At 38.9% G+C, this 15637-nt stretch overlaps 1 protein-coding gene across 6 annotated transcripts in view; it reads right to left on the bottom strand.

The window, feature by feature from the left end:
• The window catches only part of UBR5 (ubiquitin protein ligase E3 component n-recognin 5), a 137882-nt gene that overhangs the window by 53953 nt on the left and 68292 nt on the right, over positions 1 to 15637 (bottom strand). For all 6 annotated transcript variants that reach the window (XM_032858564.1, XM_032858561.1, XM_032858562.1 and 3 more), the window contains exons 10-20: positions 12938 to 13054; positions 12744 to 12854; positions 11954 to 12108; positions 11046 to 11163; positions 7489 to 7673; positions 5112 to 5221; positions 4165 to 4277; positions 2628 to 2771; positions 2420 to 2531; positions 2023 to 2177; positions 1574 to 1771 (exon numbers count right to left, since the gene is read on the bottom strand). In XM_032858564.1, coding sequence (XP_032714455.1) covers positions 1574 to 1771; positions 2023 to 2177; positions 2420 to 2531; positions 2628 to 2771; positions 4165 to 4277; positions 5112 to 5221; positions 7489 to 7673; positions 11046 to 11163; positions 11954 to 12108; positions 12744 to 12854; positions 12938 to 13054 — 1518 coding nt within the window. The remainder of the gene's footprint in view (positions 1 to 1573; positions 1772 to 2022; positions 2178 to 2419; positions 2532 to 2627; positions 2772 to 4164; positions 4278 to 5111; positions 5222 to 7488; positions 7674 to 11045; positions 11164 to 11953; positions 12109 to 12743; positions 12855 to 12937; positions 13055 to 15637) is intronic.

Genomic DNA, 15637 nt, shown 5'->3' with positions numbered 1-15637 from the left:
CTCAGTCCCTAGGCCTCCTTTCTTCTCCATGACCTTGATAACCTCATTCAGTGTAATTCCTCTACCATCACAGATGCACTGTCAGCTCCTAAGTCCATCCTGCTCTGGATCTTCAGGCTTAACAGATCTAACTTTCTATTCATCGGCTCCCCTTGGATATCTGATAGGCACCTTAAACTCTGCATGTCTGAAACCAAACTCCTGCTGTCCACCTCTCCCTCCTGAACCTGCTCAATCCCTAGTCTCCACCTCTATAAATGCCAACTTCATTCCTCCTTTCTTTGGCCCTCTTGCTTCCTCTGTTTGACACCTGTATTGAGCCATACGTAAATCTTGTTGGCTCTACCATCAACCGTATCTAGTATACGTGGAATCAAATCCCTTCTCCCGCATAACTCTACCTCTCGGGCCAAGACACCATTCCCTCTCACCTGGACCATCTGAACAGCCCCCTCACAGGCCTCCCTACTTCTAAACTGTACCCCAGTATTCTCAGCAGCTCAACGGTGATCCTTTGAAAATATAAGTAAATCAGGTCAAACTCTGTTCAGATTGCTCCAGTAGGTTCTGGTGGTACTGTCTCTTCATCTAACAAACACCTCATCTATAACATGTTCAAAACTAAACTCAGCCTCTTCCCTCATCCCATTTGTTCCTCCTCCTATTTTTCCCTCTCCCCACCAACCACACTGAAATCAGAAGCTTTGAACTCCTTCCTATCATTTACTGATAACCAGCACCAAAGCTTCAGAGCTTCTACTTCCTTAAGATCTCTTGAATCCATCCCCTCTTCCTCATTTCCAAGGGTTTGAGCTTACTTTGTTCTAACCTGGATAACTTCATGCGCCTTTTTATCTGGTCTCTAAACTTCTTTTATTATTTTTTTCCTACACTTCTTTTAAAAAGCCAGTTTAAAATCCTTCTCCTCCTAGCTTTCAGGGGAAAGCTCATACGCCCCTTAGTTTGGCACACAAGGCACCCTAGCGCCTTTCTCCAGACTTTGCACTTGTTACTCACTGACCCATATGAGCCCTACCTTCTGGTTTTATCAACAGAATGTACACAGTCTCCCAACATACTGAGATTCATAAAGGCTGTTCTTGGTGCTAGGGGTAACACTTCCCACCCTCAGCTGTTGTCTAGGAAACTCCTATCTGACTATTCAAACCTGTGTTCAGGCATCAACTCCTCAGAGAAGCCTTCTCTCCAGTCAGTCTGATTTGTATCCCTCCCCTTTGTGCTCCTGCAACACTGTGCATGCCTTAAGCACTAGGGGTAACACTTCCCACCCTCAGCTGTTGTCTAGGAAACTCCTATCTGACTATTCAAACCTGTGTTCAGAGAAGCCTTCTCTCCAGTCAGTCTGATTTGTATCCCTCCCCTTTGTGCTCCTGCAACACTGTGCATGCCTTAAGCACTTACACTGTCATCATTGGTCTACTCATCTCTCATCCTAATAGACTACTACCACCTATAGAGAGGGTTAACAAATCATCTATTCAGGACTGTTTTCCCTAGATTCTAGCAGCATCTTGTGAATTAAAACTCTACATAGTTTCAGTATTCAAGTTACCTCTACAGCCATGATGATAATAGCAGCTTTCTTTTTGATCGTTGAGTTGGCAGGAAGATTTATTAAAGAATGTACACCCATTCCAAGACTACTAATAGGTGGAAGATCAAGCCAATCAGGATCCCTTATTCCTCCCATGCAATCTTTGGCCATTGGGTAGATAGTACCATTTCCATCTCGAAGAATAATAGGAGACTCCTATAAAAGAGGGGAAATAATAAAATTTGGCTCCCAATCAAAAATGCATCTTTGATTTTTACAACAGGTATATTTATTTTCAAATAAGATCAGTTTATAGCGGCCAGATAAGAAACCCAGTATTAATCGTGCTTGATATTCTAAATTCTTCAACAGTTTAATAACAAGCAAATTACAGCCCAACCCTAGGCTCTACAAAAATGTCAATGTTGTCCTACCAAATTTCAAAAGCAAAAATAAGCCTCTCTTACCTGTCCAGCAGTGAAAATGGCTACATTCCTCTCATTCTGACCAAGGAAAGCAATGCTGCTTGTAGGGAAATTATTCTCTTGTTCTGCTTTTCCTGTAGCAAGATCAAAGATACAGTACCGTACCCAATTTCCAGTCTTCAAAACAGCATGCACACCTTTAGAAAACACAAATGTAAAAAAGAATGTTATACATCTTTAGTAATCTCTAGTAAGTGCCCACCGAATCTTAACATCTCTGGTAATATCTGAAACGTAGATTCAGTTCGCTATGTAACATTACACACGAGGGACAAAAACTGCCCTAACACCTCACATCACTTTATCCTCCACCCATTTACTACGCAAGTATTAAAGGAATATAAAGTATGCCAGCTGAAAAAGTTACAAAAAGCTTTACCTTTGGAATCCACATTCACTGCTAATATTTCCGTTTTTTCAGGTATACAAAGCTTTTTAGGAGTCCTTTGGAAACAGTCAGGAACTTTCGGTGTTCCACCAGTTTTGACAACCTACATGACACAAAAGGAAACTTGCGCTCAACCTCCGGAGCGCACTCAAGCCATCAGGCCCCACACCCACCCGCTGAGGGATCCTTCTACACCTACCTGCAGTTCATCAATTCTCAGTAGCCTACAGTCCTGAAGGAGAGAGGACGGGTCAGCATCCGAGCCAGAGCTGCTCTGACAGTTTGTATTACTGGACGTTCCTGGGAACTTTACGGCCACATAGGCACCATCCACTTTTAGCACCTGGAAGCACAGCCCAATATACTGGTATTAACCAACTTCTATGAAATCAATATGCAAATGAGATCCACTGAACTTACTTAACATCAAAGGCATTTAATTTCTTCTATTTCTTTACTGATCACCAAGTTATAAAACTAACCTGAACCTGGAAAAGAAAATGAACCTCAACAGACTCACCAAAGCTTTGTTGCTGACATCTGTATTCGAGGCTTACCAGAGAGCAACTAACCCACACGGCCAGCGCTTACAGCCAGGAGATGTTTAGCCATCAGCTACAAAAATGAAGTATAACCCTTGATATTCTCCCATCCTCCCTCTTTACTAGTTAAGAGCCCTGCTGTGTGAAAGCACTTCTGTGAAGATCGTAACGTGCTGTATCTGCACTGCCTGAGGTGGCAGGTATTAGCCAGAAGTGGCTCCTGAACACCGAAAATGGAGCTAATGGGACTAAAGAGCTGAGGTTTTATGTTATTTAAGTTTAATAAACTTAACTGGCCACATATATACTTAGTGGCTACCATTCTGGGAAACACAGATAGAGAGTGAGCTGGGTACAGAAAGACAAACACAGGACTTGCGACCAAAATATTTGAGTCCCATCTCAGCTACTTGGTTTCCGATTTTGAGCCCATGTAATCTTCTCAGAGGAAACACCTGCCCACAAACGACAGTTCTGCTTTGAGAATCACATGGAAGATGGTGTGAAAACAGCCTCTATAAACTATAGGGGATGGCATACCTCCTCTTCCCCTTGAGTACAAATGGAAGACCACCAAACTTCAGAAACACATGAGCGATCAGGAAAACCTTTACTCTGCAGGTATCCTGCAGCTACAGATCCATTTCGTTTTCCAATATGTGTGGAGGGAAACATGAAATCAATGGCATTCCAGCTGATGGACTCTACCCACTTGTTTTCTTAGAAAGCGAGACCCTCTCCAGAAAGAAGGGCAAAGAAACTAGAAGGTGACTTGAAGACAATAAAGAGTTTTAAATGTTAAGGGAGTTTTTAAATGTTATGGAAGATGATCTCTCCTTCAGAACTAACAGTTCCAAAGAATGGAGTGTATCAAAAAGTAATACAATCTTAAAATACATACATATATATATAATCTCTTTGCAACTTTTTGGCAAATCTGAATTTATTCCAAAATAACACTTTTTTTTTTGAAGAAAGCAACATATCACCATAAATGTGGAAGAAGAGGACTCAGAGTCATCTATTCATCTTCAGGGACAGAGAAGATACCCACAGCAGGCTAAGGGCTCACTGAAAGTGATAAACGGAGCAGCTTTGAGGACAGGGGTGAACACTCACCAACCATAAGTTCTTGGATAACCAATACTGTTCTAATTCTGGCAGTAAATAAGTCTTAACGTATTTTGAACACACCTTGCCAACAGGAACATTCTTAACATCTTCCACAAAAACGACTTCCCGAAGAGACCACTGCTCTTCGTTCACCTTTTCCTCCTCTTTCGGGGCAGGGGTGGACCGTCGTCGTTCTTAGACAACAACAAAATGGTAAGTACCAAAAAGAAAATGTAAAAGAGACTTTATAGATTTCATCTAAATATATGACAAAAGATCATCTGTAAAGGGACACATAACTGAGCTATCTAAGTAACAATTCTGTGAAATACTGCTTTATGATGTTTTATGACCGACTTCCAATTCAAATGACTTCAGAGTGAAAAATAACCTCATCCGTCAATGTCTAATGATATTAACACTACTGCAAACACCACAAAGAAGAAATAAAAAAACTTATTTTGAACCCTTAAAATTAGAGTTATCTGACCAAGATTGTTAGGCTATTCTTAAAACCATCATGTAACTACTGAAGTCTAACTTTCAGTTTCGTCAGGTACAAAGTAAATACATTATAAAATAAATCTATTTTGAGGACCTTTCAAAATACCCTTTAAATCCAAGGTGCAATAGTCTAGGTTCATAAATTCTACAAAGTCTGAGCAAGAATGGTGACCGAGCCATAACCAATTTACAACAGAAACAGTCTCAGCAAAGGTGGGCAGATATTCTAATTAGTGGCATTACTTCCTACTCTTACGGTAAAGCACTTTACAAATTAAAAAACACCGTAACTCTCAAAAACAACAGAAATTAATAGTGTAAATGCCATTTTTTTTTATTTCAACAAAGCTGCGCGCACACACACACACACACACACACAATCAAACTGGCAGAAATATAATTGATATGATAAGATATGAAAAATGGTATTTATAGAGTTGCCTCAAATCACAGACTGAGTGAACACAGCTGTCTGCCTGGGACCTGATTTGGACCAGCAAGCACACGCCGCACATAAAACTTACTATATGGCATTGATGCGCTACTGGCAATGGAGGACGCATCACTGCACGTGGATGCCGGAGATGGTGGGGGACCCATTTCAGTTTTCACTGGTTCCTGCTTACTTTCAGGCCTGAGATTAGAAATAAGATTCTTCTCATTAGGGAAATGAAGCATCAGGGACTTGTCAGATGATTTTTAAAACTCAAGCTTATTCTTGTAAGGGAATGGAATATTAAAATCTTGTACAAAGTGGTCTATTTCTAGGACTCAAGATACTGAAGGTACACAGTGCATACTTCAAATTCTTAGTAATGTTTCAAAAGGAAAGAAAAATACACCACATAAAGCTATCAACAACATGGAACAATGATTCAGATAAGCCTTATCTAGGAATAACAACAAAAACTACACTCAATTTAGCCTAAGCCTCTTGAGCAAACACGTTTCACACTTCACTGAACCCTGACTTGGACATAGCAATTTAACTGAGAAAATGGTAAAGGAAAATAAGTAAAACGCCAACTAGATCATTAATTCCTTAGAGTTCAAAGAAGGAACTCTACTCACAATGGCTTACAAAAATTTATTCTTGAACCATCTGGTGATGAACAATCATCCGTTACAACCGAAATGAGAAATCACAGAATTAATAAACTATAAACTATCCCTTTGCACTGAGTTATTCCATTAACTCTACCTAAGAGGACAACTACAAGCAACAACTATATGATACTCTACAGAGAGTAAAAACATAAATACTTTCATTCATTAAAAGGCAGAAGTCAATTTTTTAGTCAGAAAATAGTCACCTATACTAAGAAATTTGTTATATATAGATCATTCTGGTATATTTTATAATCAGGGCCATCATCTTAACCCCCTCATCTCTTATCACCTCCACCAGGAATGTCACCTGAGTTTAGAAAAAGTCCACAGAAAACCAGTATTATTTTTACCAGCATCTTGGCAAAGCACTCCGTACAAGCACACGCGAACACTCGTTCACGGCTGCTTTGCAAATTTTTGACGGTGGAAACAAGCTGACACTGACTAATCACTAGCATGCCTTTAAAGTGAATGCATCAATGACTTAGCAAAGAAGAGTGTGTTCACATGAAAATGACTATGTTCTTAACATTTAATTTCACTAAGCTCTTTTACTAAATTTATTAATAAAGATGGCAAATTTCAAGGAAGACATGAAAAACTTCATAAATTACATAATCTCAATAGCATATTCTAATTTAAAATCATTTGTGGCATGTCAAAAATATTTCAACCATTCTTTACAAAGTTTCATAAATAATGAAAATGTGTTTTGTTACTTTTATTTTTAGGATAAAAATCACTATAATTAGGGAGAAAGCGGAGAGAGGGAGAGAGATTTAGAGCGCACTACAACAAAGCAAGAAGCCTTAATTTGGCATAAGTTATAACAGCTTTATTTTAACTTATTTAACAGTAATCCCTGTGTTTTCTGAACTTCAATTTTCATTTTTAACATTAAAATAGTAGCAATAAAGACAGCAAGTTTACATTCATTACATTCATTTGAGCAAATGAAAAAATTTCAGTACTTTAAAAATCTCTATGTATAGTCAATCCCCATTATCTCTTTTCAACACCTGTATACATTTTTTAAAAAGAATATACATACAAATATTTAAAATGTTATTTCTGAAATATGGTAACATTAGTCATCCATGTTTCTGTAAGTCACATATTTTTATAAGATTAAGAATAAAGGTTATAGACTTCATTAACATTTTTTAAGTTCATATAATAAACAACCAAATTACATTATATACCAGTATTTTTAGAGACCAGTAGATACTCCCAAAAGTACAAGAGTTAACTAAGATCTATGTATCTAGCTCCCCAACAATAAGATTCTGTGTGTGGGTTCCACACAATTACGTGGTATTTCTGTTTGCATATCCCTCCAACCCAAAAATTTACAAATCCTTTATAGAATTTCCCTCCCCAGCAGATTAACTTGTAAAACCCTTCCAAGGATGAAGACACAGATGAGACATTAGGTAGAAATTAAGATGATTACACAGGGAGAGAGAAGGGCAAAGTTGGCTTGATACAGGTAAGGCTGAACACATTATTACTGCCACAACCCCACGGCAAAGGACACACTCTAATGAAAAAACAAAGACACCAGAAGAGATCTCTACATGGTCACTCCAGCTGAACACCAAGAACTATAATATACAAATATTAACCAAGCTACAAACAGTAAACTTGACCAACTCCTTTCAAAACTCTTAGGCATCCTCATGAGACACACCACGCGAGCACTGTGCACCTGTAAGTCAGTCTTGACTAGCTCCCTCACATATAGAACAAACTAGAAACTGGTATAAAACAATGATTAGTTAGAGTACTTACTTAGCTTCAGTAGTTTTGCTAGCTTTGTCCATGCTTTTCAAGCTCTCAGGAGATCGAAGTTGGAATCTGCAGCTATCATTCATATTCCAAACTGACTCCATTAAGACACCAACTTTAGGAATGCCCGCACTAATTGAAAAAGCAACTGCTCCAGCATGATAAAGAGGATTATTTCTTAAGCATACCTAGCAAACAAAAGAATCACCATCAAAATGACATAATTTTAAAACTATAAGAATTGCTTCCAATGTATAAAAATACAATATATAAAAGTATTATTTCCTAGGTTTTCCAAAAACAGTCTTAACACCAACAATAATGCTGATAAAGCATTGTCTTAAAGATCTCTATCAAAACAAAACAAAACAAAAAACACAAAAACCCCAAAACAAAAAAGGTCTCTATCAAGAATTTGTTCCCAGGGACAACTGGGTGGCTCAGTTGGCTAAGTGTCTGCCTTCTGCTCAGGGAGTCCCACATCCCACTCCCTGCTCAGCAGGGAGCCTGCTTCTCCTCTGCCTGCCGCTCCCCCTGCTTGTGCTCTCTCTCTGACAAAAAAATAAAATCTTGGGGGGGGGAGAATTTGTTCCCAAAATTAAGGAGCAATAATAATTCCAGCACATTTGCTAAGAAAATAACACCTTATGCAACAAATTAATTTCATGCAACAAATATCCTGACCATTCTGCTATAAGGAAATAGAAGAGAAATAGAGAAGAAACCTTTTTTAAAGGCTGGCATTAAAAAAAAAATGTGAACAAAACAATTACACTTTTTGTTGTCTTCTTATAATTTGAAATTTCTTTCCTAATTTGTGATGCTCTACAGTATTCAGGATCTCTTAAATTCATCTCTATGGGTATTTCTTTCCCCCAGAAGACTATAGTTTTCTACAAACCAGAAGTTTCACTGGATATTATGGGTTTTTTTCTTACATTAAAAAAACAATTTGTTATCAGTGTTAGAAGTTAACTGAGTTCAGGACTGAATAACCTAAAACTTCTCACCTCCGAGGAGCACCTTCAGGTCACACTCCAAAACCAATACCTGCAGGGTGGCCCTGTCACATGCACCAACAATAGTTCCAAATGAGAGATAAACATCATTCCAGGAAATCTCTCGTTTCTCCAACAGCTCAGTCTTACTGACATTCTGTTCAGTCATCCAGTAACTAATGATTATGTTGTACTTGACACTGGCATGTATGAAGATCATGTGTTTGGTGGTTTTTTTTAATTAACCATAAGTGACACAGAAGAAGGTGAAACAGGGGAGCTGCGTGGCTCAACTGGCTAAGTGTCTGCCTTGGCTCAGGTCATGATCCCAGGGTATTGGGATCGAGCCCCATATCAGGCTCCCGCTCCTCAGCGGGGAGCCTGCTTCTCCCTCTCCCTCTGCCCCTCCTCCCCACTCATGTTCACGTGCTCTCTGTCTCTCACTCTCTCAAATAAATAAATAAAAATCTTTAATCAGAAAGTCTGTATTTGGGGGGCGCCTGGGTGGCTCAGTCAGTTAAGCCTCTGCCTTTGGCTCAGGTTATGATCCCAGGGTCCTGGGATAGTACTCCCTGCTCAATGGGAAGTCTACCTCTCCCTCTCCCTCTGCTGCTCCCTCTGCGTGTGCTCATGCTCACTCTGTCACATAAACAAAATCTTTTTCTAAAAAAGCCTATATTTTAAAGAGAAATGTGATTAAGACATATTAGAAGATATGTTGTTTATTAATGTCCTCCTATAAAAAAATAAATGCACCTTCAAGACAAGAAGGTTTGTATTCAGGGTCCCACATATAACAAGACATCCCAAGGAACCACTGCTACATACATACCTCTCAGTTATGGACACTCTAAATGATCAGTGCCCTCCCTGTTCTGTGGCTGTGACTGTCTTTAATCTCTAGTTTTCCAAAGCTTTAAAACAAAATCTTAGCTCTACCACCAAAATATTTAATACACCACTACCTCTCAGCAATTTAGTGCGATGCTATTTTAAAACTTTTTTTCAGTACATCTTTAAAATTATTTTTTCTACCCTCCTTGTCTATAGTAACGTCTTCCTACAAGCTAATAAGGCAAATGCTAGGATATCCTGCTATTATGTGAGTCCAGTGAACAAGGAACTTTGAGAACATCAGAAATCAGAACATGGACTAAACAGGAAAAGGGGAGCTCCTTAAAGAGATAAATCTGTCCAAAGCAACTGACATAAATAATGAAGGCTGAACAATAATTTCAAAATAGTGGATAATCACTGAAAACTTCCTAGCTGGGAGGCCAAGAAAGTCAGAACAAGACAGCCACAAATATGAACCCACCCCCAACAAAAAAAGAGACATAAACAAAAATGGGTACATTTAAGCTGGGCTTTGCTGAAAAGTAACAGCTAAAATGGTGACGATTTTTTAAGACATAGGGATTATAAGTAATACCACCTTGTGATGAGAAAAAAACAATTGAAGGGAAGTGCAAGATGACAAAATTAGCACCACCCTGCGTAAAAGAAATAAAAAATTGTCTAAGTGATAGGGATTTTAAAGCTTTAAAACATTTATTTCAGCATTTGCTACAATATGTGTATAGATACATATATGTATATGTATATACAAATGTATATACAATATATGTATCAAGTTTTATCCTGGAGATAAAACTACTAGAGAATCTAATGAATGAGAAGTATAACAACAGTTCTCAAACTCTTTTGGTCTCAGAACCCTTTCTCCCTATTAAATATTACTGAGGACTCAAAAATCTTTTGTTTATTTGGGTCCTATCTAGTTGGTACTTAATGTATTATTAAAACTGAGAAACTTATAAATATTTAACAGTAATAAACCCCAAGTTAATAGAAACAATTTTATGAACTACAACTACATTCTCAAAAAGAATAGCAAGGAAAGTGGCATTATTTACATTTCTGCAAATCTCTTAATATCTGATTTAACAGAAGACATTCTGTAGCACTTAAGACTCAAGTGTATGAAGACAATTCAGCTTCACACAGATACGTAAACAGAGGAGACAGGACTCTGCAGATTCCCTGAAAGAATGGAGAAGCCAGCAGAAGTCCTCGGAGCACACTCTGGTCCACAGAGGTACTGGAAAAATTACCTATCTATAAGACAGGCACGTAAGACCATCTCAGACTCAAACAATAGAAACTGGTAGAAACAGAGACCTAACGAAGCCTCCTGCCTTACGCTGACAACGCCTCCTGCCTTATGCTGACAACATCCCCGAGAGCAGTATCGTTCAAACTGCCAGGCTGTTTACTGCCTGCTGATGTTCAGGCCATACCCTCCAACAAACTGAAGGAACGTTTCAGGTAAGGAGATCCCAGTGGTTCTTAAAATCAGGCAAATCTGGGAACCCTGCCTCATTAGGAAACCTACTGACACTGGGGCAGAAATCTCTGTTAATCAGCTACTGAATAAAGAGCACATACATGCTACTGGAATCTGGTACTTTGACATTCATTTGTAAAACTGCTTACAGGGGAAGAAAGTGATTTTGAAGAGAAACAACGTCCCTTAAGACACGTTTCATTCTAATCACTTACCTGGGTACCAACAGTAATGTTCGGCATTGAAGAAATACCAGCACTAGATTTGGGCTTTTTATTTTTTGCTCTAGCTTTCTCTAACATTTTTTTCCTTTGACTAAAAGGTACTACTCCCCTGAAAAGAAAAAGTATAAATTGGTCAAACAAGCAGCAAAGAAGCCTATTAAATAAATTTGAAATTACATATATTACAGTATTTTTGCTTCAGAATAGTATTAGCATGTACAACTTATTCTTAATACCTTGATCATAGGTTTAACACATAACTGGATCCTTTTTATTAAGCCTTCAGGGATTAAAATTTACAGAAAATTCATCACCCAAAATTTTCTTCCAAACAACTATATCTCATTAGTAGATTCCCCTATATAATATTTCTGCCAATGCAAATTTACTACTAACTCCTTAAAACACAACAGAAAACACATTTAAAATCCCTAACAGTAAAAGAATAATTAAGGAAGCCATAGAATATTCATCCAATGAAATACTTCAATAGCCTTTAAAACTGTATTTTAAGCAATACTGTTGAATGAAAAAAAAGCATGAAAAAAATACCCTAAAGGCTATGCTTCCAATTATGTAAAAGCAAAGTACATATTTACGTACAGGAAAATAAGATTAAATACTCCTGAATTCTAACAGTAGTTATCTTTAGGTTGTAGGACAGTAGGTGATGTTCGTTTTTACTTTATACTTTAGTAAAATTCCATAATGATAGTCACTAAAGTATGCGTTACTTGTAAAACGTTTTAAGGGTTTTTTTTAATATTACTTTGCTCCATAGTGAAATTTCCCTCCCCAAGAAGCATCATCCTTTGACCAACCTTCCACTACTCAAAGCACCTATCTATGCACCTAAAAGCATTCACTGATAAGGGATTCCCTCTCCCTATGATACTCACCACCAATATAAATTGTTTTCTAGCTGGGCGCAGGTGTAAAGGGCACAGCAATGTAAAGACACGATCCGTTCACCCTGAAGTTCTGAGTAAGTCTGTGCAGTGTGCTCTAATTTAGAAGCCACAGAACTTAAAGTTTCATCCACCCACGTAGCAACCTAAAGAGTAAAATAATAAGGGCTTAAACAAATAAAATACAAGTAATCTGCTGAAAAGGATGTGGTCAAAACTAGGAAAAGGCAGACATACTCTATGGACTGGAATTCTAAAATGCTCTGTTAAATGCCAGAAAAATAAGTAATTCAGAAAAGATTCTTAATTAAGACTAGAGCCTAAAATATTTTCTTCATACACATAAATCAAAGCAGCAGTTATTGAAATGAATGTTTGAAGCCATCTCTAAGAAATTAATCAAAACTAAACATTTGCTTCAACAATTTTCAAAAGAATTTAGTACTCAAAAGCCAAACTGATAACCCGAGGTATAATACCCCATACTTTCCCAGTCCATCTCTTCGGCTTTTCAGTAGCTCCTCTTTTGTCAGCCCTATCTTGAATGTTGTCTCCTTCCCTTAAAGAACAAAGCTCCCCGCCAAAGGGATAATATAATATAGGGATAAACCAGGAACAAAAAGATTATACATTAGATTACTCTCTTAGGTTTGAGATGCTTTGTGTTTGTGGATCTAGTTAGAAAGACAGAAAATGAAAAGATGGAGATGGGGCAGGGAGAGGAAGAAAACCAAGAATTTAAGCGTGAAATGTTTCTCAAGCAATGCCCAGTGTTCTGTACCTTGTTATTTTCTGTAGCTACAGTCGCTCTTATGCTATTTGCAGACAGCAGGACTATTTTTTCATTGGTTAGCCCCAAAAATGTTGCTCGTGGATGATGTAGTGAAGGATTCTTTAAAAGTATAAGAAACAGGATTACCATTTTGTGTGTCAATATGTAGCGCTATTCAATGCAGCTTTAATATGATAACATACCTGTGCATTTCTGTAAGGCTCAGATTCACTCCACTTCCACTGATAAAGTTCTCCTTTACCGCTGACAGCCAAAAGCTCAGAATATAGAGCCCCAATACAGATAAATTTTGTTCCATCCTATAAAGTGAAAAATAGTACAAGAGGATAAATATAACAATCGCCAAACCTAATAATGGCTTTAATCACTTCATCAAACCTGGATTCATTCTGTGAACATGTAAATCACACCTATGCCAAGTCTTCAGCACAGCCTGCAAGACCCCAGCCCTGGCTGCTCCCTGAACTTGCTCCCTGTACTCCGGGCTCATGCGCCTCCTTTCGGCTCCTGGACCACGCCCGCAGGACCTGCCAAGTCCATGGTATTCTCTTGCCTTGTTTCTTAAGTGACCCAACCCCTCTCCTTCGTCAAGCCTGCTCAAATGAAACATCTGACCACACTGCCTACAAAACCACCACTCTCATATTCCGTCTCCTTACTTTACTTTCTTTTCAGGTGATGACCTTTCCCAACCTGACATACTGTATTATTCATTGATAGTTTATTCACTTGAATATAAGCTTTGTCTGGTCCACCCCCATAGCCCCACTTCAGAGAACAGTGCACCGAGTAGGCACGCTCAATAAATTGCCAAATGAAGAAACAACAGTAAGAAGCTTAAGAAGCTGAAGCTGCAGCTGGGAGAGTCAAGTGTCAAGACAGAGGACTGCTTCCCTCTAGGCTCTTCCAAGCTGTTGAAACAAAGGTCTACATTGTTGTTTTTTTGTTTGTTTTGGGTTTTTTTTTTTCATATATATATATATATGTATATATATATTTAAAGGCAGAAGTTCATTTAATGTTTTAAGGTAAAGCACATGGAGTTCAGCTTAACAATAACCCCCAACACTCAGACCAGCTTCACTCCAGGAGTTCAATGCAAATAAATTCTAAAAATCTAAGACAATAAATATAAATGAGTATCAATAATAATTTTTTCACATTAATATGTTAATACGATCCGAGTCGTGACGCTACCCAGAAATCACAGAGCAAAACTTGCCAGGTAAGAGACTTTTGGTTATACTTTTGCTACTGGTCTATACACCGCTTCTCTTTGGAATTCTGGCTCTGAAGTATGATGAACCAATGTCGTCATTCTGCTTTTCTGTCAAACTCCAATCTTATCTGGTCAGATGGGCGCACTGCTAAGCTGAAGCCTATGAAGTCAGCCACAATTTATAATGTAACTACAGGTTATGCCGCAGCAGTGTACTGAAAGAACATGCATTTTAATCTTCCATTTTAACAACATCAGCCCTATTTTCAAGTCATTCCACAGAGGGATGGGAGACCAAATGTGAAGTTCTACAAGTTAGCAATTCCTCTCTTCCCTTCACCACAGGGGTCTGAAAAGTGTCATCGACTCTCTCCAAGGCTGCTTGCTGAATCAAATCCTAACATCTCCGCCTCACACTTCCTTAGCCTTCTTTGCTTAAAGGATAACGGAATGTGATCCCGTGAGCCCCTAACCGGGATCCAACACTTATCAAGCATGTGACTTTGGGTAGGTTTTATAATTTCCCTGAACCCTCTTTCTTCACTCTAAGGAGGAGAGGATAAAAAACCAAAAACCGCTAACATCCATAAGGTACAAAAGCACAGAGCCCAGCACGAGTAAGTGCTCAAATTCAACTGTGGTTCCTCGGCCCCCAACTTTACCTCCTACTCACCCAGAAAAGAACAAGCTTGCTGAATATGCCTGTTCTTCTTGATTTGTTTAAAAAAAAAAACACCATTCTCCTCTCCTCCCCACCTTCATCTCGGAAAAAGCAGCATCCTTCTTTCTTATCTAAAGGTAAGCTCCACACATGAGCTGTAAGTCTCTCCCATAACCCCAACAACCATCCCAACTAATCTTTCTTTCAGTCCTACTCATGGTAAAGTGAATTGCTCGACATATGCTTCACATTACCATCTTTCACGCAGAGCTAGAACCATACCATATCAGCCTCACGAGTTTAATTAACCCATCTTCTCTTTAAGCTCTTCCAACCATTTGACCCTGTTCATCTGTTCTGGAACCTCTCCTGTCCCTTATTCACAGGTCACTACCCCTTAGTGGTCTTCTTCCTATTTTCATGGCTACTATCTCCATCTCCCTCCTACCATCATGCACTCCCTGCCCCAGATTCTGTTCTTGTCCCTTTATACAAATTATGCTCCGCTCTCAGCCTAATGGACAGCAGTCACTGGGGCGCCAAATCTCTCACCGCCACACTAATCCCGCAGGAGTTATCTACCTGGATGCCTGAAAGCACCCGAACGTCTATAAAATGAATGTATCATATCCTTCAAAGCTGCACGCCCCTTGCAGGCCCTCTCCATGAATGACATCCATCACCCACCCTGTAACAGAAGAGAGACGTGAAAACTTGGGCACTCTGTCACCTCCTCCTCTTCTCTCTCAACAGCACAGTGACGAGTGAACCAGAGCTGCCTTTGCCTCGGATTCCTCAGATTCTTCCCTTCCTTGGTCCCTGCTGCCACTACTTTGCTTGAAATGCTCACGATTCCTTTCCACAGTTCTACCAGTCTCTGAAGAGACTCCCGATTTGTGTCCTATTCCTATCCTTCTCCCACAGTGGCAACAATGCTCACCTCCTAAAAAATAAATAAATAAACAGAAACCCACAAATTTCATCAAGTCACTTCTCTAAGGA

The sequence above is a fragment of the Lontra canadensis genome, unplaced genomic scaffold, assembly GCF_010015895.1.
Source record: "Lontra canadensis isolate GAN:19392208 unplaced genomic scaffold, GSC_riverotter_1.0 scaffold15, whole genome shotgun sequence".
In the NCBI taxonomy this organism is placed as follows: Eukaryota; Metazoa; Chordata; class Mammalia; order Carnivora; family Mustelidae; genus Lontra; species Lontra canadensis.
This window is presented reverse-complemented; position numbering and strand designations above follow the sequence as displayed.